The 23771-nt window shown below is 35.5% G+C and overlaps 1 protein-coding gene across 1 annotated transcript in view; it reads right to left on the bottom strand.

The window, feature by feature from the left end:
• Positions 1-23771, bottom strand: part of LOC144957449 (uncharacterized) — an 86983-nt gene that overhangs the window by 8126 nt on the left and 55086 nt on the right. Inside the window, exons 28-42 of the mRNA XM_078888715.1 lie at positions 22552-22678; positions 21804-21892; positions 19974-20081; positions 17445-17606; positions 15787-15894; positions 14873-15008; positions 13827-13906; positions 9722-9883; positions 8479-8532; positions 7431-7538; positions 4572-4625; positions 3472-3543; positions 2675-2710; positions 1517-1552; positions 266-346 (exon numbers count right to left, since the gene is read on the bottom strand). Of these exons, the coding sequence (XP_078744841.1) occupies positions 266-346; positions 1517-1552; positions 2675-2710; positions 3472-3543; positions 4572-4625; positions 7431-7538; positions 8479-8532; positions 9722-9883; positions 13827-13906; positions 14873-15008; positions 15787-15894; positions 17445-17606; positions 19974-20081; positions 21804-21892; positions 22552-22678 (1413 nt within the window). The remainder of the gene's footprint in view (positions 1-265; positions 347-1516; positions 1553-2674; positions 2711-3471; positions 3544-4571; positions 4626-7430; positions 7539-8478; positions 8533-9721; positions 9884-13826; positions 13907-14872; positions 15009-15786; positions 15895-17444; positions 17607-19973; positions 20082-21803; positions 21893-22551; positions 22679-23771) is intronic.

Below are 23771 nucleotides of genomic sequence, written 5' to 3'. Positions count from 1 at the left end.
TGCGAACATCATAGGTATATGATTCAAGGGTGATGCTCCCATCCAACCACACGCGAAGGCAAGAGAGGAAGAGGTAGACCAACAAGAAGCTGGGAACAAGATATATGTGAATGGCTGGGAATGACAACAACTCATGCAAGTAGACTGGCGGAAAACCGTAATCTGTTTCGCAAGAAACGTCCTACGCAGGATCAGCTGACTAGAGAGAAAATGAATATAAATGATTTTTTTTTATGCATCACCGGCTATCGGTTTTTGTATATACCTGGTAAGCGTAGTCTTGGTTGTTGGAGTTGGACATCCATCCTTGCATAGCCGAGGCGAACACTGACTGTCCTGGGGGTCCCTGGATGGGAGTAAAATAAACATAAAACGACAATAAGGTTTTGATTCCAAATATAATTTTGTGGTATTTTTCCTAGTCTGGCCCCGATTATATATACAGCCAATCTCGCTTATTGACAGATAAATATGTAGATAGATAAATATATAGGTAAATAGATAATTAAACAGATAGATAGATAGATAGATAGATAGATAGATAGATAGATAGATAGATAGATAGATAGATAGATAGATAGATAGATAGATAGATATACTTTTGCATATTATTCTGAGAAATAAAAAGAATCCCGTGATCCTGATTATAAAATATTCCAATATCCAAAGTAGTCAATACATTCTCTATTTCCAAATAATCTATGATTTCGGTATTGCCACTAATCCATTGATTCCTTTAATAATCCATATATCCCACAATAATCCATGAACCCAATTCTTCCAACAATCCATAAATCTCAAAATAAAATTATCCATAAATACAATACTTCTAATAATCCACAAATCCCACAATAATTCCATATTTCCAATGATTCATAAATCCCACAATAATCCATAAATCCAACATTTCCAATGATTCATAAATCTAACAATAATCCATAAATCCAACATTTCCAATGATTTATAAATCCAACAATAATTCATAACTCCCATATTTCCAATGATCCATAAATCCCACAATAATCCATAAATCCAACATTGCTAATGATACATGAATTCCTCAATAACTGATAACTTTCGTATTTTCAATAAGCTATAAAATCCACTATAATCTATAAATCCAATATTCCCAATTATCCATAAATCCAAATTTCCCAATTATCCATAAATCCCATATTCCCAATTATCCATAAATCCCATATTCCCAATTATCTATGAATCCCATATTCCCAATTATCCATAAATCCCATGTTCCCAATTATCCATAAATCCTATATTCCCAATTATCCATAAATCCCATATTCCCAATTATCCATGAATCCCATATTCCCAATTATCCATAAATCCTATATTCCCAATTATCTATATATCCCATATTCCCAATTATCCATAAATCCCATATTCCCAATTATCCATAAATCCCATATTCCCAATTATCCATGAATCCCATATTCCCAATTATCCATAAATCCCATATTCCCAATTATCCATAAATCCCATATTTCCAGCAACTTACAGGAGGTCCGGGTCTGCCGACATCTCCAGGTGGTCCCTGTGGAGATCAAATGGCGGAGGTCACATTTAACACATCAATCTCTTTACAAATGAAGATATAAATTAGTCAGTAAATATGTCAAAAGACAATGATAAATAATCGAAAAAATTGAGAAATAAATAAATTGATAGATGTAAATACAAAGTTTATTTACACACAAAAAAGGGTTTAGATAGCAAATATGTGAATCATGACCTCAAACTGGTATTGTGTAAGGGTATACCAGATATGAAATATCAAAGACGGATATTAAAGGGCGAGAAATGTCAGATTATAGATTTGGTCACTTGCTGTGAGGATCCCGATAGTTCAGTCGGTAGAGTACTAGCTTCACACGCAAAGGGACAAATATCGATCCTGGGTGTGCAGTCGAGATTGTTTTCTGACCCCCCCCCCCCCTATCCACCCACAGTGAATGGGTAGCTGAGTCTGTTAGACTTGGTGGAAAGTACTTTGTGATAGACTAGCGTCCTAACCAAAGCATAGCAAGCAATTGCTATTGTCCGTTTCATGCTATAGAAACTGGGACAATTTATTTCTTTAAGGTATTGTGAGTGTCAGTACAACACGAATAATAAAATGAAGTGTCGGCATTTTCTACTTTCTTTCTTAAATATTATGATTTTCCTTCTAATTTTTCTTTTTGATATTTAAATTGCATAAAATGATTGTGAAAGTGAAATGTAATGAAAACCAGATTGAAGCACCAAGAGGATAAGTAAAGTAAGTAATTTAATGACATTTAAATAATACAATCTATCTTAACGGATAAGTGTTATTGATGAGATTGAAAAGTCATAGTTATTGATGATGGTGACTATGGTAATGATGATGATGATGATGATGATGATGATGATGATGATGATGATGATGATGATGATGATGATGATGATGAAGATGAAGACGAAGAAGAGAAGAAGAAGAAGAAGAAGAAGAAGAAGAAGAAGAAGAAGAAGAAGAAGAAGAAGAAGAAGAAGAAGAAGAAGAAGAAGAAGAAGAAGAAGGTGATGGTGAACCATTTGACGATTGGAGGTGCTAAAATAAAGAGATTCATCAATTTTTGTATTTTAATTATTTGTTATTTAAAAAAAAAAAAAAACCTTAGGAAACAAAACTTACTCTTCGTCCATCTTCTCCAGCAGGTCCACGTGATCCCTGAGAGAGATTAAAAAGTCTTTTTAAGTTATATTTTATTCAATGGAAAATTTCTAATATATTTGTGGCTTAACTCACTCAATCCTAGAGATTTTTTCTACTTTTCAATAGTTATGTGATGTGTATGTTGAATGTATGATTTTTCTGTTGTTTGTAAATTTTAGAACATGGAACTTCTGAGGATGGAATTCCATGCTATTTTCTATTTCCCAGCATTGTATGCTATCTAGATCGGCATGAAGAATTTATGTGTCACGTTTAGTTCTTATTGTCCAATATAGAAGGTTGTCAGTTGGGTTCTTGGTGTAAGTCTTTGTGCCACATTATTCATGTAGATTGAGAATAGGAGGGGGCCGAGAACTGTGCCCCGAGGAACACCAAACACCACTTGAGCAGACTCTGATAACTCACCATCCACGACAATTTCCAGTCTTCATTGGTCAAAAAGGAGTGTTTTGTGTTTTGATGCATTATGTGTCCGGCCTGGCGGATGTTATATTTAATTTAAACACATAGCACCAATACATAAAAACTTACAGTTTACAGCAATAAAAATAATAATAATAATAATAATAATAATAATAATAATAATAATAATAATAATAATAATAATAATAATAATAATAATAATAATAATAATAATAATAATAATAGGGATTTTTATGCATGGCAAAATGGTTGCTGATCTGACAAAATGACTCTTGTTTTTTTTTTTTTTTTCTTCTTTTTTTTTGTGTTGTTGTTGCAATTACTGAACTTACCCTCATTCCTGGTGGTCCATCAGGACCAGTGTCTCCGTCAGGGCCCACTGGACCGCGAGGTCCATCTTGTCCCTGGCAACATAAAAAAATAATATTATGATATGCTCATATTTTCAAAATAAAAAGAATGTTTTGATAGAAAAGTGTAAAATTGGGGGGAGTCCCGATAGCTCAGTTGGTAGAGCACTCGCTTCACTTGCAAAAGAATCGTGATCGATCCCGGGTGCAGTCGAGATTTTTTTATCTGATCCCTCTGACAACCCAGCAGTGAATGGGTAGCTGAATCTGTTAGATCTGGCACAAGAAAATACTTTGCTGCGATAGACTAGCATTCTATCCATAGGGTAGCAAGCAATTGCTATTGTCCGTTTAATGATACAGAAACTGGGATAAACTCCGGCTCCATGAGCTTAAGGACTACTTTTATTTTTCTTCCATCTCGTTAGACTGTCATTGACATCCTACAAAATATAACTTATTAAACACAACTTCCAACTTGGATAAAAAGGAACATACTTTTTTTTCTTCTTTTTTTTAAAGCTCCTCCTTAACATCTTTGAAATAATAATAATAATAATAATAATAATAATAATAATAATAATAATAATAATAATAATATAATAATAATAATAATAATAATAATAATAATAATAATAATAATAATAATAATAATAATAATAATAATAATAATAATAATAATAATAATAATATATAATAATAATAATAATAATAATAATAATATATAATGATGATGATGATGATGATGATGATGATGATGATGATGATGATGATGATGATGATAAAGATAATATATAATTATAATAATATTAATAATAATAATGATAATGGTAGTTATAATAATAATAATAATAATAATAATATAATAATAATAATAATAATAATAAAATAAAATAATAATAATAATAATAATAATAATAATAATAATAATAATTTATATCATCATCATCATCATCATCATCATCATCATCATCATCATCATCATCATCATTACCATCATTCTTCATCCCATAATTTATTTGAAATGGTGCAAGTAGAAAAGGATACGAACGAACGAACAATGGAATAATCGTGTGACTTACTCGTGGCCCTGGTGGTCCAGGGGGTCCAGGCGGGCCTGAATCTCCACTTGGTCCCTGACAATCAAACACAAAAATTATACATCTTTGGATACAAAAATGTTATTCGATAGGGAATGAGATTAGCAGAAGAGTAGCGTCCCTTGATTGGACGTCACCCATAGTCTGTGACGTCACAGGCGGAAAAGTTATTAGAGAGAGAACGTCATGTTGGTTGTGCACATGCACACAATCAACATGACGTTCGCTCTCTAATAATTTTTCCGCCTGTGACGTCACAGACTATGGGTGACGTCCAATCAAGGGACGCTACTCTTCCGCTAATCTCATTCCCTATACCTTCTTGACTAATAATTAATAATATTTATATCTAGATGTAACTCTCTCCTTACCGATCATTTTCAGTATTTTCCCAAAATGGCAAGCTTACCCAGCAGAAAAATAGATTTTCTAAAACTCAAATAAGCTCTCTGTGAAACATCCTTATGCTCTTAGTAATTAAACAAAGATCATTTTTCAAAGTTTGTGATGTACAAAATAAATCTGAATTAAAAAAATGTATATATTGTGTCGTAACAAATGTGACGATTTTGATGCAGGTGATAAGGAGAGGGTTAATAAACGTTCAAAGAAAGAATTCTATCATTTCATCTGGCATAGCGTTACATCTGAGACATCCATAAATTATAGAGACGCGAAACTTCTGAAGTGGTAATAGGGTTTTGATAGAGGAAGATCCGTTTTCAGGTCGTGTCAGGTCGGTAAACATCTTCTCGCTCATATTTATATCATGTAATACAATCAGAATTTGGCACGGGTTTTTGCAGCTTTCAATTTCTATATTCATTTGGGCGATTTCTTCTCACTAAATTCTCTCAGACTATAAACTTTTGTGTCTTGGTACGATTGATAAAGCGGGCAGAATAAACCAGTAGATTTTTGACCAATCAAAACATAAAATTTTGACACACCCTCACACGTGCTCGGACAAACATAGTTGGTTGTTTATAAACAGTAACGTGAATGAAATCGACCCCTCTTTGATCGTTGTTATTGTTTTTATACGGCCAAAATGGGTGACTAGTTATCACATGATTTTCTTGATCAGATTATAAATGTTTAGGTTTACACATAATTTTCTGTGTTGGTTCTATAGATAGTATGCAGATGACGTCACTCAGGCCTTTGTTATTGTTCTTGCCATCCGCGTTTGTGAGTTGTTCTCACTAAACTGTATTAACCAGACTATAAAAGTTCATGGTTACACAGAGTTTGTGTGTTGGTCCGTTATACTTCCGGATGGCAATGTTGTGAACTCCTTGGCCAAGCGCATTCTATCTATTGATCAAGCGGTAGAACGGTGAGTATTTTACTTAAGCACAAACCATGGATAGTAAAATACGTGTAGTCTGCTGTGTCTACCATACACTGTCATTGTTTACATTATGACGATTGTCCGAGAGGCGAGTTAATCTACCTGTCTATTGGTGTGTATCAATTCTCAAATGCCATGATTACCGACTTGACATTGAACACCTACATGCGGAAGGAATCCCTTAAGTTTCACCACATCTCCATATATTCATTTTAGTCTCCGGTTAAATAAGAAACATCCACTCGTGAGTCTTAAGATAAAACATTTTTTTACTAATTTACATTTACAATCTGTACCTGGAAGAGAGAAAACCAAATTTGATCCCCCCCCTCTCTCTCTCTCTCTCTCTCTCTCTCTCTCTCTCTCTCTCTCTCTCTCTCTCTCTCACTCTCTGTCTTTCTCTCTGTCTTTCTCTCTATCTTTCTCTCTCCCTCTCTCTTATTTCTATTGAATGGGTTTTATAGGTTCAAGTGGAAATTAATAAATTAATAAATAAAATCATGAATACAAATTTCATATACGTGACCCTTCATCTCAAAACGGTATTATGCCTGGATGGACCAGATACTAAAAAGTCAAATTATAGTTAAACTGATCAAAAATATGAAACGTTGGTATTTTAGCACAGTAAAATTAGATAATACTTCTCCTCTATAGATAGTTCGAAGATGACGTCACTCGGGCCTTTGTTATTGTTTTTTGCCATCCGCGTTTATGAACTGTATTAACCTGACTATAAACACTCATGGATACACACAGTTTTGTGTGTTGGTCCGTTACACTTCCGGATGGCAATGTTATGAGCTTCTTAGCCAAGCGCATACTATCTATAAAGCATATAAACTCCAATTAAGCATCTGGCTACAAATTCCATTTTAAGCATCTTAATCATCCCGACTTAATACCATTTTGAGACGAGGGGTCACATGTGGATACCCCCCCCCCCCACCCCCTCCCCCAGCCTAAAAATAACACACGTATAATATATACAATGAATATACCTCAGGTCCAGTCAAACCAGGAAGACCTGGCCATCCTGGGTCTCCCTTATCTCCTTGGTCACCCTCACCACCATCGTTTTGAGACGAAGGGTCATATGTGGATACCCCCCCCCCCTCTCCCCCAGCCCAAAAATAATACACTTATATATACAATTAAAATACCTCAGGTCCAGTCAATCCAGGAAGACCTGGCCATCCTGGGTCTCCCTTATCTCCTTGGTCACCCTCACCACCATCGTTTTGAGACGAGGGGTCATATGTGGATACCCCCCCCCCCTCTCCCCCAGCCCAAAAATAATACACTTATATATACAATTAAAATACCTCAGGTCCAGTCAAACCAGGAAGACCTGGCCATCCTGGGTCTCCCTTATCTCCTTGGTCACCCTCACCACCATCGTTTTGAGACGAGGGGTGATATGTGGATACTCCCCCCCCCTCTCCCCCAGCCCAAAAATAATACACTTATATATACAATTAATATACCTCAGGTCCAGTCAAACCAGGAAGACCTGGCCATCCGGGGTCTCCCTTATCTCCTTGGTCACCCTCACCACCGTCCTCTCCCTTGTCTCCGATTGGTCCTTGGGGTCCCTGAAATTTGAAATAAAAAAAAAATGGTCACCGGATGTCGATTCCATTTGTTGTTTGCCTTGAGCCACAATCTGTTGTAACTCTAATGCTTTTTACAAAAAAAAATATGATTAGCTATATTTTATCAGTCTATTGCCACCGTTTTATTCCACATCGATACGCACTAATTTATAGGGAATGAGATTAGCGGAAGAGTAGAGTCCCTTGATTGGACGTCACCCATAGTCTGTGACGTTACCGGCGGAAAAGTTATTAGAGAGAGAACGTCATGTTGGTTGTGCGCATGCGTCTCTCGTCCTCGCTTCCGGTGAAAGCGGCTTGAGACACTTCAAAACCAAATTGACGTTCTCTCTGTAAGATGACGTCCAACCAAGGGACGCTACTCTTCGACTAATCTCGTTCTCTATTGACTAACATTGGGTTTATTTTCTTTTTTTAGAATTCAAGGGGAAATCTAGTCACAATCAAGTTATTTGGGTACCAGAGATCTGTTACAGGCTTCTTAAATCCGTCTTTAAGTTGAATTGAAGTTAAGGAGGAGGCAATAGAGATAAACGAGTCTTTTGCCAAAGTTGTTTTTGAATTATTCTGTGTCCATACTCTCACATGAAATTAAAGTGAAAAATGGCACAAAATGATCTTTAAAAAGACATTTAGACTGCAAGATTGTATACCGATTATTATCTCTTTAAAACCGTGATTTTTACGCTCATAAAATATCATGTACGCGAGATTATGACCACCATATCGATAGAAATAATTCATTTACAACATTGTCACATATTTTATGTTAACTATTAGATCTCTTTAAGAAGGATCTCTGGTTCTCAATATCTTAGCTCAAAAGTTCTTCCTTGTAATTTCATTTTTGATTGAAATTTTGTATCAAGAGTCATGAAATAAATTAATCAAATTTGAAGAAATGAAATGCATTACTCACGGGTGGTCCAGTTGGGCCCATTGGTCCTCGTGGTCCTTCTGGTCCATTTTCTCCCTGGCGATTGAAGAAATTTGTATGTTTCAAAATATTTAGAAATATAACTTGACATGCTCATCTCATTTGATTTTTCAACTGAATATTTAACCCAAAATCTGAAAGTAATCAATACCTTCTGTATTACTTGGAAAAAACAAACAAACAAGAACTCAATATACAAGATAAGTGAGTTTAAAATGAATGAATTAAACAGCAGACAGCTTATAAATTTATGTTTATTTAGCTGAAAGTTACAACACCCATGCTCTCTTAAGGCATACAATATTATTCTGATCTACGTTTGTTTGGTTTATTTGTTCCAAGTATAATTTTAAAAAACGTCTCAACAAACTCCCACAAAACTTTGCACAGCTTCAGCTATAGATTTATATTTTTTTTTCTGAAATAGCCCAAATTTATGGTTTGTTGATGCAGAATATTCTTGGATGAATATTTTTTTAAATAATACAAAAATATATTTTGTGCCATTAAATACGAATTTGTATCAAATCCAATTCTGAAATAATGTATATACATATATATATATATTATATATTTTATATATATATATATATATTATATATATATATATATATATATATATATATTTACATTCTCACTATCACACTAGTTTTCCTACCTAACATCCTAGGCATGCTGCCTAAAGAATTAAAGGAAAAAATATATTTTATTATACCCCTTCGGTTTTGGAAAAACCCAATTTTACTGAAGCATAATAGCAAAAATAATAGAAACATGCCTATAATCCTTTGAAAAAAAACGTAAGGGCTCAGAAGATATTATCCGGTTTAACTTAAAATATATAATATTGACGCGAAATTAAATCCTGTTAACGATGATACATTTATAATGTCAAAACATAAGTGTGGCATACATAGCAACATGAAAGATAACTCTTGAGAACAGGCCGAAACAACATCCTGAAAGGGAAACCACTCTATCGGATATTATATTCTTCTCTTCTGAGCATAAATCGACTGCCACAGTTAGACTGACTGTCATGATGCCAAAGTCCTTATGTTTTCATATTTTACACAGAATAATGGAAACGATAAGAAGTATAATATAGACTTATCGTAGTTTGAAAAATATTGGTGTTTCTTTGAAAAATTGCCATTCTTTTGAAAGGAAGAATTCACATCTTCCAAGAAATAAATATAGTATAGAGAACAATATCACAATGTACCCTGGGTCCACGTGGTCCAGGGGTGCCAGTGCTTCCAGCGGGTCCAGGTGGGCCCATTGATCCTGCGGGACCAGGAGATCCGATCAGACCCATCTCACCATCGGGGCCCTTCGCTCCAGCATTGCCTTGAAGACCTTGAGATCCAGCCATGCCTGGGGCACCCTGTATTAGAAATCAACAAAAAAAAAATATGGTAATTAGGAGGTCTGAGGTTTGATCCTCAGTCGAGGCAGACTGATTTTTTGGGTTGATTTTTTTTCTTATAATTTTCTTTCTTGCTTTTTCCTGCACCTTTCATATACACTTGTTCAGTCAGATCTTTAACAAACATGGAAATTGTATCTGATTGTTTTCATTGAATCGTTACACCGATAACACTTTACAGGTGTCATCCAATATTTCTTTAACCCTACTTAATAATATTATACCGTTTTCCCTACCAGCAAAGCAATTAATAGCCTTGCAACCCAGGGTTCAAATGAAGTCTGAGTCGCATTGACGTTACAGCTGTCTATACAGATTAGGTTTGCTTTTTCTTCTTCTTCTTCTTCTTATTCTTCTTCTTCTTCTTCTTCACAGTGGTTTACCAGCGGATCACTTAGTTGAGATGCTAGGTCAAGAGGTCACTACTCTCCTTCTCTTTACCTGCTCTCTGGCATGTCACGTGCCTGCAGTCAGTGAAGCGAGTAGTCTAATTGGTCTGATAAATAATGGCATAGCCAAGTGACAATTATCTTAAATGTAAATCTATATCACTCATGTTATAGATTGAAATCCCCCTCACACAGTGGACTAAATATCATAGATATCATCAGTATATTTCTTTCTCAGGAAGACAGCAAAGTAGACTCACATTTTCACTACATTTATCTTTTAAATCAAATGTTTCTGGAATCCCTACAACAACAATCAGACGTTGCAGTTTATTATTATTCACAATAGTACATAGTACAAACTGTCTACTTTCTGTTGCACTAATGTTAATTCAGTTCAACAAATATGTAACAAGTGTAGGGGTGGGGTATCAAATTTCACTGGGAATATCTAGCAGTCTATGAGATGTCCAGGCTATCGTGGGTGATGAATTTGGACCAGTTACACAATGTAAACAATGTCGTAATCATTTCCTGGACTCCCACTGACCATGGAACACTTTACTACACCAATTCTACAGTTTTATCATTAAAAGTTCCCACGAATATGGTAAAGGAGTGAAGAAGTCATACTTATTGTAGTACAGGAATATATATATATATATATATATATATATATATATATATATATATATATATATATATATATATATATATATACACTCTGCAAGTAGCCCTACAATAATAGTTCTTAAATACCCATCTGTTTCTGATTTAAGAAATATGAAATGAATGGGTTTGTTTCATTCATGTCTCTGTTGATTGGTGTGGGAAGGTTTTATTCACCGGCTGCACTACTTGTACAATGTGAATATTGTCTGAATATCTCTTAATTCCTAGGAAGTGCCACTGTTATTTTCTCTATCTTGGCTATGTTTGAGTAAATCCCCCCCCCCCCCCCCCCCCCCCCGCCCTCTTCTTATTTTCCCCTGTCAAATTGTGCCTTTGTGGAATACTATCTGTACTAACTGTTGATGTTATATCGTTGTTGTCAGTGATATGAATTAGGTGTAGTGTGAATGTGATGCATTTCTCTTAGCCTGTCTTTTACGTTTGTATGTGTGTATATATGCAGGATGTATGTGTGTATGTATGCATGTTTGTGTGTGTGTGTGTGTGTGAGAGAGAGAGAGAGAGAGAGAGAGAGAGAGAGAGAGAGAAAGAAAGAAAGAAAGAGTGTGAGAGAGAGATGAGAGAGAGAGAGAGAGAGAGAGAGAGAGAGAGAGAGAGAGAGAGAGAGAGGATGCCTTTTTCTACCATATTCATTGTTTGTATTATCTACTACGCCACTGTGATGGTGTTGTTGTTTGGTGTAATGACGATGGTTTTGTTTCTATTTGTAATAGTAAAGTAAAACCTACACACACAATATATTGCTTTATATGTTCTTCAGGAGTGTGTTAAATTGTTTAATCAACTTATCTCCATATCTTTTAAATACATTACAAAATACAAATGAAGAGAACATACCAGATGTCCAGCCCATTACATTTATGACCATTAAAAACGTAGTTAAAATGTGTTGAATCAGAAAATGAATGTTTTACTGTGTGTAATAATATTAAGACTGGACAAAGCATTAATTAGTTTCGGAATCCAACGTCTGATTTTAAAGATTTGAATTTTTTATTGTCCGCAAAACAACAAAAATATTTTTAAATAGTAGGGATTTTAAAGTGCCTATAAAACCTATCAGAATAATCACAATAAAACGAAAAAAGAACCAACATAACAAGTGAAAGTAGTACTGTCTGTTCCATCAGTTAATATTATTGTAATGTAAGTGGTCATCTAGATATGGTGTTATATTACATCACGAAAATGCAATACTTTGTGTCTTAACCCTCAAAACGGGGAATCCCCGTCCAGGTAGCCACTTTTACAGCATGCAGCTGCTGTTGTCAGTCACTTGCTGGGTTCCAGCAGTATAACTAAGTGATCCGATTTTATGAAGAAATAAACAGCAGTGTCTTCTTCTTCTTCTTCTTTATGTAGCAAATGGAAAGTATGAATGTTTATTTGTCTCTGTTTATGCATATGGAATGAACGATTTTATTTATGAATCGTGTTCCATCGTCTTTTGGTTTTTGATCTGATTGATTTTGGGAGGGTGACTGCAAGTTGATTGTGTATCTAATAGATGGTTGTGATTTGGTCTCTCTTTCTGTTTCCAGTCCAAACCTCTGAGCCAGGCAATTTAAATAATGAGAGAAATTCTAATTTGAAATAAAGTCAGTGCTGTTATCTAAAAGTTAAGTAAGGCCAAGAAACAAAGCATCTTTTATTTATTAAAATAAAATGATTATTTATTATTTTCACTGGCGATACAGTCAGACTGTATTATCTAGCGCATTTTTTCATCTGTTCTTCTGATCTTATTTCCAATATGTGACTCATTTTAATATCTGTTATAGGCTATGACGAGCATTGTTTGATTTTGTTAATTTCCCAGCATTCAACTGCTTACGAAACGAAATTTGGAAAGAAAATAACATGTTGAAGGTCAAATGAGACGCTTCAATTTTTTCAATTGCCATAACAAGTTACGCAGGCTGGATAAAAACTTGTGTGTCCTATCATTACCACAAATCCTGACACAAAAGACATTCATTGTCCACCCAATTTAATGCATGGCAAGACAAAATCCAATGGATTTAACCATGGATAAATTTCACCGTGTTCTCAGGCTAAAGTCTGTATCGCTTTTTGTAAAGGAAAGAAGATGGAGGTGGACTGCGCATGTCCTAGGATGAACGATGATGTATATATACCAAGGGTTGCCCTCAGATGGACCCCACAGGGAGCAAGAAGGAGAGGGAGACCCCTAGAGAATTGGAAAAGGACGCTGGTTTATGACATGAAGACCCAGAAGTGGACGCGAGGAGAGATATGTCAAAGGTGGCAGCAAACCGTGATGGTTGGAGATTTACTGTGTCGGCCTTATGTGCAACTGAAGCATCAAGAGGGTACGTGAAAAAAAAAGTAAGTAAATTTGACCAACGTAACATCTTTAAGATCTGTGAATTTTGAATTATAATCCTAATTCTGAATTTTTAAGGTCAATTTTGTCATAACATTTTTATTCTCAAATTTGTAATGTTCTAATAAAAATTCCATAAGTTAAAGCCGTAAAATCTCTCTGTAGTGACACACTATGGTACAATGTTGACAAGAGGGAAGAATATGGGGGTCATTCCTTCATTAGTTTTTGTGGAACGTTTGCCACAAGATTGTTATATTTTTTATGTCAGACCCCTAAATTAGGTCGTAAAATGGGTAGCAACACAGATAATTAAAATTTTTTCTTTCACCATAAATGTTGTTTTTTAACCTATATTGATGATACAGAATGATTAAAACCGCCCAATATTGGTAATTAATTTTTTTTAGAAATGACCCAAACCGCCCCTTAAGAGGAAGACGAAAAGACACGAGAAGGTCGGGGTACTTACAGCAGATCCGGGAGGTCCCATAGATCCAGAAGGTCCAACAGGTCCAGGTTCTCCTTGTTTTCCGGGGTATCCATCAAGTCCTGGATTGTATGGAGTAAAGATAAATAAGAGTTGTAAGTAAAAGTTTACATGTTGACTGTTGAACCTTATTAAGTCCTAGCATTATCTTTGATGTGCTTTTATTTTTATAATAAAATTCAATGCAAGACATCATATAGCTCAACCCATTTCTAAATTGGCGAAGCAAAGACCATACCACAATGCCGAGCTGCTCTCAACAGATAGAAGCCAAAAAATGGATACGTATTGATAACTAAAAATGCATGACTTATTAAAATATTGCATATTCTGTGGCTATGAGGGGCAAGGGGTAAGTTTTACATTGTATTTTTCTGCTCTATTTGGGACTGTAAAGGAAACAAGAAATCAAAATGTGAAAGAGTTCCTTGGCATTACGGAGCCATATTTCACCCAAGATGATACAGAAAATAAAACTTGCTTCTTTTTTTTTTTGACAAATCAAGAGACATGACACCCTTGAAAAAAAAGAGGAACAGGGAGACCGATAGGAAGATAGTCACAAGATATCAGCGAATGGATGAATAAGCCAGTGATTGAATGTGGAAGGATGGATGGCGCAGGACAGAAGCTTGTTTCGGTTGGCAGCAGTTGCGGAGGCCATGTCGAGGATGGATAACCCATGGTGATGATGATAATTTGGGACTGTGTCACACATACCTTTTCATACGGAAAAAGACAACTGTTTCTGTTTGATTCTAAGGGTTTTTATGACACTTGCAACACATTTAGGTCATAACAGCGCCAGTAAAAAAGGAAGACACCAGTAAAAAGGAAGATAAGGCAACTAGTTTTGCTCTATACTGTGTACGATAGGGTATCCGACCACGGCCAGGACAAAACCAAGTATTCTCATTCCAAGGCAAATACACAAAGCATGTTGGAAAACAGATATATAGAAGGATAGACGACACATTAAGAGCCTCCCTGCCCACTATGGGAGGTCGGAAACCCCATCGAGAACTCACCATTTCGTCCGGGGGATCCACGGCGTCCGACAGCTCCTATGGGTCCGGGAGGTCCAGTTTCTCCAGCAACACCAGGGGTACCAGGTTCACCTCTCACACCCTGGGGTCCTGGGGGTCCCACGGGGCCTTCAGTTCCCTTTGGGAATAATGGAATTTGATTATGATTGATACACATTGGGTAACGGTGAGAGGTGATAGTTGGGGTGGGGAGGGAGGGGGGGGGGTGTAATAGATTTTGATGAAATGAAATAAAACCTAACAATATAGAAATAAAGTAGTGAAGTAGAGAAATATACATTAAACATGATTTCACCAATAAACTTTGGGAAAAAAGATTTAATGCAGCTTCCCTTTTATCTCACTAATTTATCACAGTCACACTGTTTAGTTGCTGTTTGGGGCCAAGGGTAGTGCTGGTTCCGATAGCTTAACATCTAGAACACTCGTTCCACATCCGAACGAGATCAAACCCATCATAAGATATCGTCGCCTAGGCATTCCACGAAGGGATATAGATAATCCATCAAACAGGATATCTGATGTCAACAGGAATCACACATGTTGTCGAAGTGAGCAAATTGGGGGTTAATAATCTTGCTCAATGGAAATAATGAAAGTGCCTGAAGCGGGGTTCGAACCCGGGATCTTCCGGGTCACAGTGCAATGCCTTAACCACTCAGCCACTTCGACACCCCATTTAGTAATTTAAGTATTTATTTATTTATTATATCCAAATCAGAGACAAGCTGAACTCTAGCCCTCTGTCTTCTTTCATGACGTATAAGTAGGATGTCTTTTGGGACTGGCTGTACAGTGCTTCACTAATGCTTGGATTTGGTTGGAGGAATGTGCATCTGAGGTCTTCAATAGGTTACACTAAAGCAATTAAGAGCATCGTGTAAAAAGGAACTTACTCCAATTCCGTCATCACCACGAGGTCCCTTGCCTCCTGGGATACCTGGGTTGCCTGGGGCGCCATTAATGCCACTGCGACCTGGTCTGCCAATCTCTCCGATGGGTCCCTGCGATAATGGAAACGATTGTAAAAATAGAGTGCAAAGCCTATAATAAATGAAATAAATTGGTGAACAATAATTGGAAAAGACACAAATAATTATTGGATAAGTAAATAAACAAATATCAATAGATAATCAAATTAATGGATGAATAATTAGAAAAAAAAGAATATTTGTTTTTGTTTTTTTAAGGGTTTTACGGCGCTTGCAACACATTTAGGTTATATCAGCGCCAGTAAAAAGGAAGAAAATGGGATCGTAAAAAGTTCTAGAATTACAATTAAAGCACCCATGAGAAAGTAAGACAAAGGGGAACTGGGAACAAATAGGGATCAGATGTAGATTCCAAGAGCATACCACCAATGTACTTAGTTTGAGATCACCTATAAGTCTCATCCGGATACAAACACAAAATCCAATAAAGAGGAATACACTCAAATGCTTACATTATACATTGAAGATAACAGATAGAATAATAAATAACAGAAAGATGATTTACAAGGAAAAAAATATAATCTTCCAAAACAATAACTATGCATTTGACTCTTTCCCTCCCAGCCAGGACTCCGGCCAGGGCGCGGACAAAACCAAGTAATCTCATTCCAAGACAAAGACAGAAAGCATGTTGGATAACAGATATAAGGGTATAGAATACATATGTGGTTAAGCGTGTAAACATGTATAGTGCGGCTATGTGATCTTGTGGTATAACACTCCCCTTCAGACCGGGTTGGTCCAAGGATCGAGTCCCGCTCTGAGTAGTGCATGGTTGACCCTTGGAAAAGGATCTTTACTCACATTCTCACACCGAACTCAGGCGTAAAATGAGTACCTGGCCATTAACAGCATTATCTCTGTTAGAAAAAATTGTAACATCGGCTAACAGGCGTTGTGTCTCATCCCGCATGTTAGATATTGCTGTGGGCTGGGGACCCCTTGTAAAGCGGATGGTTTACATAAGGCTAACAAAAAGAAAAGGTAAGAATGAAAACGTTTCTGATTGGAACATTACAGATATTGGACGTTTCGGGTACAAACCCTTCGTCAGCACAACAACAAAGAAAAGTTAAAATCAAATGAATACAACAAGGTAAAGATTGTAACATCTGTATTCTTTGGTGGTTGGAGTGTGAATGAAAAAAAATTAATTAAAAAAGAGCTTTTGTATAACGCAATATCTACTAAACGTGCTCAAAGCGCTTTACAGGTGGTCCCAGGCCAACAGCAACACTTAACATTTAGGACGGGACATGACCCCTGTTTGACTATATTACAATTTTTTCGGACAGAGACAACGCTATTAACGGCCAGGCTAGGTACTCATTTTACACATGAGTGAGGTGAGAGAATGTGAGTAAAGAGCCTTCTCCAAGGATCAACTATGCGCTGAGCGAGGCTCGAACCCAGGACTTTCAGATCCGAAAGCGAGTGTCATACCACAAGACCACATAGCCGCACTTATTTGTCACAGCGTTCATATTTTTCCTTTCAAGAGTCCGCAGAAGAAAAAAAACGGACATAGAATTTATGAGGGGGGGGGGGGGGAAGAGCAATACCTTGATACCGGGAGCTCCAGCGGGTCCTGGGGGTCCAGCTGGTCCCTGGGGCCCTGGACTTCCCTGAGGTCCGGGGTTCCCATCAGTTCCTGGTCCTCCGGGAGTACCTTGATTACCTTGGTCTCCAGTGACACCTTCACGGCCTGGAATACCAGCAGCTCCCTATTGAAAAAAAAGATGATTATAATTATAATATCATTTCTGATGATAATGAAGTTTGTAATGATGATGAGGATGAGGATACTGATGATGATGATGATGATAATTATGATGAGGAGGATACTGATGATGATGATGATAGTGATGATAATGGTGATGATGATGGTGATGATAGTGATGATGATGGTGAATATGATGATGATGATGATGATGATGATGATGATGATGATGATGATGATGATGATGATGATGAGGATACTGATGATGATGATGATGATGATGATATGATGATGATGATGATGATGATGATGATATGATGATGATGATGATGATGATGATGATGATGATGATGATGATGATGATGATGATGATGATATGATGATGATATGATATGATGATGATGATGATGAGTACTGATGATGATGATGATGATGATGATATGATGATGATGATGATGATGAGATGATGATGATGATGATGATGATGATGATGATGATGATGATGGTGATGATGATGATGATGGTGGTGATGGTGATGATGATGATGATGATGATGATGATGATGATGATGATGATGATGATGATGATGATGATGATGATGATGATGATGATGACCCAAATTGTTACAGTCTCATAAATGGAAATATTATCAAACCCACCCAAACTATTTGCCCGTTACAACAACGTTAAAGCAGGCCTATAATTGCGTTCGGTTATCAGACCTTCAAATGTGTGTACCTAGTTACTGGCTATTGATCTAAAACAATAAACTCTTTTTAACTCTTGAACTTTTGTATGACCAAATTCTCTTTGAACCATTTCAATCGCTTTATAAATGTTAAATCATACACAAAATTCTGTGTCTTGATACGGTTGGTTGACCTGGCGGGAAGAACAGCTTAGTATTTTTTTCAAACGAATACCATCAATAGTCTTTGGAATCAGATGTTGTAAAGGCGTTCGTTAATTTTGGTTGAAACTACCCCCAAAACAAACCATTAATAAAAAAGTACAAAAGAATAATAATAATGATAATAATAATAATAATAATAATAATAATAATAATAATAATAACAATAATAACAATAATAATAATAATAATAATAATAATATAATAATAATAATAATAATAATGATAATAATAATAATAATAATAATAATAATAATAATAATAATAATAATAATAATAATAAGCATAATAATAGGCATATTTCTATAGCGCCTTTCGTCGAAACCCCAAAGCCCTTTAAAATAAAAACCTGACATTTAGAGCAAAAAACGGGCATCGAAAACATCATCAATACATAAGTCACATACAATACATTTAAAATTCAATAAAGGAGATATTTTATGAAAAGAATTTTTTTTTTGTTTTTTTTTTGTTTGTTTGTTTTTTGTTGAAAATATCTATAGAGCTCGAAAATCTCACAGATTCAGGGAAATCATTCCAAATCGTGGGTCCGGATTTCATAAGAGACCTATCGCCAAAGTATGTAAGTATTTATGGATGCAAGAAGGTTAGACAAACAAAAATAAAAGCCTGAAACTTATTTTGAACTATGACCTATTGCCTTGAAATGATTATCAGACCTTCAAATTCGTGTGACCTAGTTACTGGCTATTGGTCTGAAACTAAAACACTAAATTCTTTTTTAACTCTTGATCTTTTTGTATGACCACATTCTCGTTGAATTATTTCAATCGCGTTATAAATTGTAAATCATACACAACGTTCTGTGTCTTGATACGGTTGTTGTAATAATCTATATGCCAGAAACAAATTAAAATCCATTTAAAAAAAAATTAAAATCCTGGAAATCTTGCACCCACGCAAAAGTAAAACAAGAAAAACGAACAAACATTCACTCACTCAACCCTAACACCGACTATATCCGTAGTTTACCCGGATTACTTTTACCCCATGCCTATTTATTACATTTTTCTGAGACAAATTATAGGCGTAATATCAAAAGCTATTGTTTTAAAGTTTTTGCATGTTGAATAAAACTATCTATCTATGTACTGCTCATTTTTAATACATTTTTTTTCCAATTTTGAAAAGTAGCGAAAATCTCTAGGATTGAGTGAGTTAACATGCATTTTTAAAATGTGACCCAACGTCTCAAAACGGTATTATGTCGGGATGGACCGGATGATAATAAGTCAAATTATAGTTAAACTGGTCAAAAATATGAAACGTTGGTATTTAGCACAGTAAAATACGATATACCTTCTCCTCTATAAAGCATATAAACTAAACTTAAGCATGATATTTCTTGCTGCAAATTCCATTTTCAGCATCTTAACGATCCCGACTTAATACCGTTTTGACACGAGGGGTCACAAATATAAAATAATGTTGACTTTGTACCGGTGATCCAACTCTTCCAGGTTCTCCTTGAGGTCCTGCCTCTCCTTGTTCACCTTTAGGTCCTATAGGTCCGGTGTTGCCAGGGGCTCCAGTGGCTCCAATGGCGCCCTTAAACAAAAGGAATGTCATACGTCATAGAAAGAACAACGAGAGACGCATGCGCACAACCAACATGACGTTCTCTCTCTAATAACTTTTCCGCCGGTGACGTCACAAACTATGGGTGACGTCCAATCAAGGGACGCTACTCTTCCGCTAATCTCATTCCCTATAGGGGTGTTGACATGATCAATTCCAAGATCTTATTACTTATATATATATATATATATATATATATATATATATATATATATATATATATATATATATATATATATATATATATATATATATATATATGTCTATCGGATTTTGAAGCAATGTATTTATATTTTTATTGTTTATTGTGGGTTTTTTTTGGTCTGTTTTCTTTGTTGTTTTTTTTTTTTTTTTTTTGTTGGCCGAAGAAGGGTTTTGAGCCATGTTTGGTATTTTGTTCTTTTTATAAGCGTCCTATTTGTTCAAACAATACTTTAATTTTCATTAGTACTTTTTTGTACTCGGATACTCATTCAGACCTGAGTATAGTGAATACAATGTGTTTATCATGTCTTGGCCAGTGCATTGTGATCATTTTCACATGCAGATTGTGTGTTAAATAAATAAGTGTGTTTAGGCTGATACTTTTAAAAAGAGAAACAAACTATCGGGCAATCGAGAGACGGGGTGGAAGAGGAGGATGATAAATAGATAGATAGATAGAAAGATAGATAGATAGATAGACGTTTGGATAGATAATTAAATAGACAAATAGACAAATACAGAGATATAAAAGAAAGAGAAAGAGGGAAAGAAGGAAAAGATATATATATATATCACAAAGTGGTAGTAGATAGTGAAGCCAAGGGAATGGAAGTGAATATCACCAAAACGGAATGCATGGTAATACAGAAAACCCCCGAAAACAACAACACCTGCAATATAATGATTCACGGCGAGCAACTTACCAACGTAGAAAGTTTTAAATACCTAGGTTCAATAGTGACAACAGATGGAAGATGTAACCGAGACATACGAGCAAGAATAACTCAAGCCAAACAGGCCTTCATGGACCTGGGAAACATTTTGAAAAACAAACAGATGTCGTTCGGGATTAGATTCCGAGTCTTGAAGTGCTACGTGTGGCCAATCTTGTTATACGGATGCGAAAGCTGGACTACAAATGCAGAAACACAAAAGAACATTGAAGCTTTTGAAATGTGGTGCTTGAGAAGGATGCAGAGAATATCGTATACTGCACACAAAACGAACGAAGAAGTGCTAAAACAAACATACCAACAAAGGAAACTAATGCCCTTAATAGCGGATCGACAACTATCCTTTTTCGGACACATAGTAAGGAAAGATAAGAATGAATACCTGGCAAGTTGTGGAAAAATACCTGGTAAACGCGCCCGGGGGAGACAAAGAAAAACACTCATAGACCAACTGAGGGGCTTCACCAACCTAACAATCCAAGAGCTGTTTGAAAAAGCAAGAGACAGGGAGGAATGGAGAGAGATAATTCATGCAGTATCCGAAGTCTGGACCAGGCATGGAACCTAGAAGAAGATATATATATATATATATATATATATATATATATATATATATATATATATATATATATACATATATATATATATGTATATATATATATATATATATATATATATATATAGAGAGAGAGAGAGAGAGAGAGAGAGAGAGAGCGAGAGAGAGAGAGAGAGATAGAGAGGAGTTGGTACTGACAGCAGGTCCAGGATATCCAACGTCTCCCTCGGGACCCATCTGACCTCTGCCTCCAGGAGGACCTTGATGACCTTGAGCTCCGGGGAAACCTGGGATTGATTCAAGTCATGAGTTATGTATTAATGGGATTTATTCAAGTAATCAATAATGAATTAATGGGATTTATTCAAGTAATCGATAATGAATTAATGGGATTTATTCAAGTCATTAACAATGAATTAATCGGATTTATTCAAGTCATTAATAATGAATTAATCGGATTTATTCAAGTCATTAATAATGAATTAATCGGATTTAGTCAAGTCATGAGTGAATAATTAATTTTGATGAAGTAATTTATTGAAGTCATGAGTAAAGATTTAATGGAATTTATTCAAGTCATGAGCAATTACTTAATAGGATCTATTCAAGTCATTGATAATGAATTAATAGGATTTATTCAAGTCATGAGTAATTAATTAATATGATCTATTCAAGTCATTAACAATGAATTAATGGGATTTATTCCAGTCACAAGTAATGAATAAATGGGATTTATTCAAGTCATGAATAATGAATTAATGGGAATCTATTCAATTTAAAAATAATGAATTAATGGGATTTATTCAAGCCATGAATAATGAATGAATCTATGAAATATCGATTTTACAAATTATCCTCTTCGCAAATACTTAAAACAAAACAACATTTCCGAATTGATGTTGTTGTTAACCTGAATTGTTACATTGTTAGTAGTCAAACCACATACCAGGGTCTCCACCATCTCCTTTGGAAGCGGGGATACCAGCAACTCCCGAAGGTCCAGCTCTACCGGGGGGTCCAGGGGGTCCAGCTCTTCCGGGGTTACCATCAGGACCGGGGGGCCCTTCATCTCCCTAACAAAAACGAATAATGAAAGATTGAAGAACAAAATAATTAATTGATTGGGATTAACTTGTGAGAATTTCGTTTTGTTTAAAACTTCCTTTAAGTCTCCAGCAACGACCTCCCACAGACAGAAATCAAAAATTCTTTTAAAACTCAGAATTTAAACCTCACAGAAATTTGTATCTCCAAAATGTATGATCTTTACACTCCTTTCTATAAATTAAAATTTTAAAAACTACTTAAGAAGAATTGAATTGTATCAATTCGATCTCATTACTATTTCGTAAAAAACAAAGTTTGAACAAATTTCCATCTTAAAATTTGGTTTAAAAGTCTGTAAAGGAAGGAAACATTCTAAATTTGCGAATTTTGGATTAAAGAAATTCTGTGCCCTTTTCATTTACTGATTATATCACTATCCTCTAGATATGATAAGTCTACATGTGCAGGTCAATGCAATAATGAGTTATTGGAAGGGAAAATAGTATTTCCTGTTCACTGCCGTACTCTAGGAAAAACTCAAATTATAAATATGGCCAGAAAACATATCCTTCAAATATCAATCGATTTAAACAAGACTCATCTTGGCAAAAACACTCAAGCCTGGGATCTCATGAAGTCTTCTTTAATGTCCCAGGTTTGAGAGTTTTTGCCAAGATGAGGGTCATTTAAATCGATCGAGTTTTTCTGGCCAAATTTTTTAATACAAGTTTTATAGAGTTTGGCAGTTGACTGGTTAAAGGTAAGCATGCATGTATTTATTGTGCATTATAAATATTACAGAGCTGCCAGCTTGAAATTTAATTTCAAAATTTCGTAATTTCCAAGGGAAAAAAAAGAAAAATTTACTTTAAATAGCTTTAGACATAAATAAACAATTTGCTCTTGGCATCATCCACGAATGCTCCAATATTCTGAATATAGGTTCTAAGAAACTAAACTCTCCTTTTCAACAAACTTTATTGAGTCAAAGAGACCTATTCAGCTCTAAAGCTTGAGCCAACAATTCGTATTTCTACGAATTTATCGTAGTATTAGGCATGTCTGATATTATGTCCCTGCCCAGTTCACTTTACGAAGCTTAATTCACCCCCCCCCCCC

Source organism: Berghia stephanieae, chromosome 12 (genome assembly GCF_034508935.2).
Source record: "Berghia stephanieae isolate SIO BIC M18660-M18661 chromosome 12, UCSD_Bste_1.3, whole genome shotgun sequence".
Classification (NCBI taxonomy): Eukaryota; Metazoa; Mollusca; class Gastropoda; order Nudibranchia; family Aeolidiidae; genus Berghia; species Berghia stephanieae.
The sequence above is the reverse complement of the archived record's forward strand: the minus strand, read 5'-3'. Positions and strand labels throughout refer to the sequence as shown.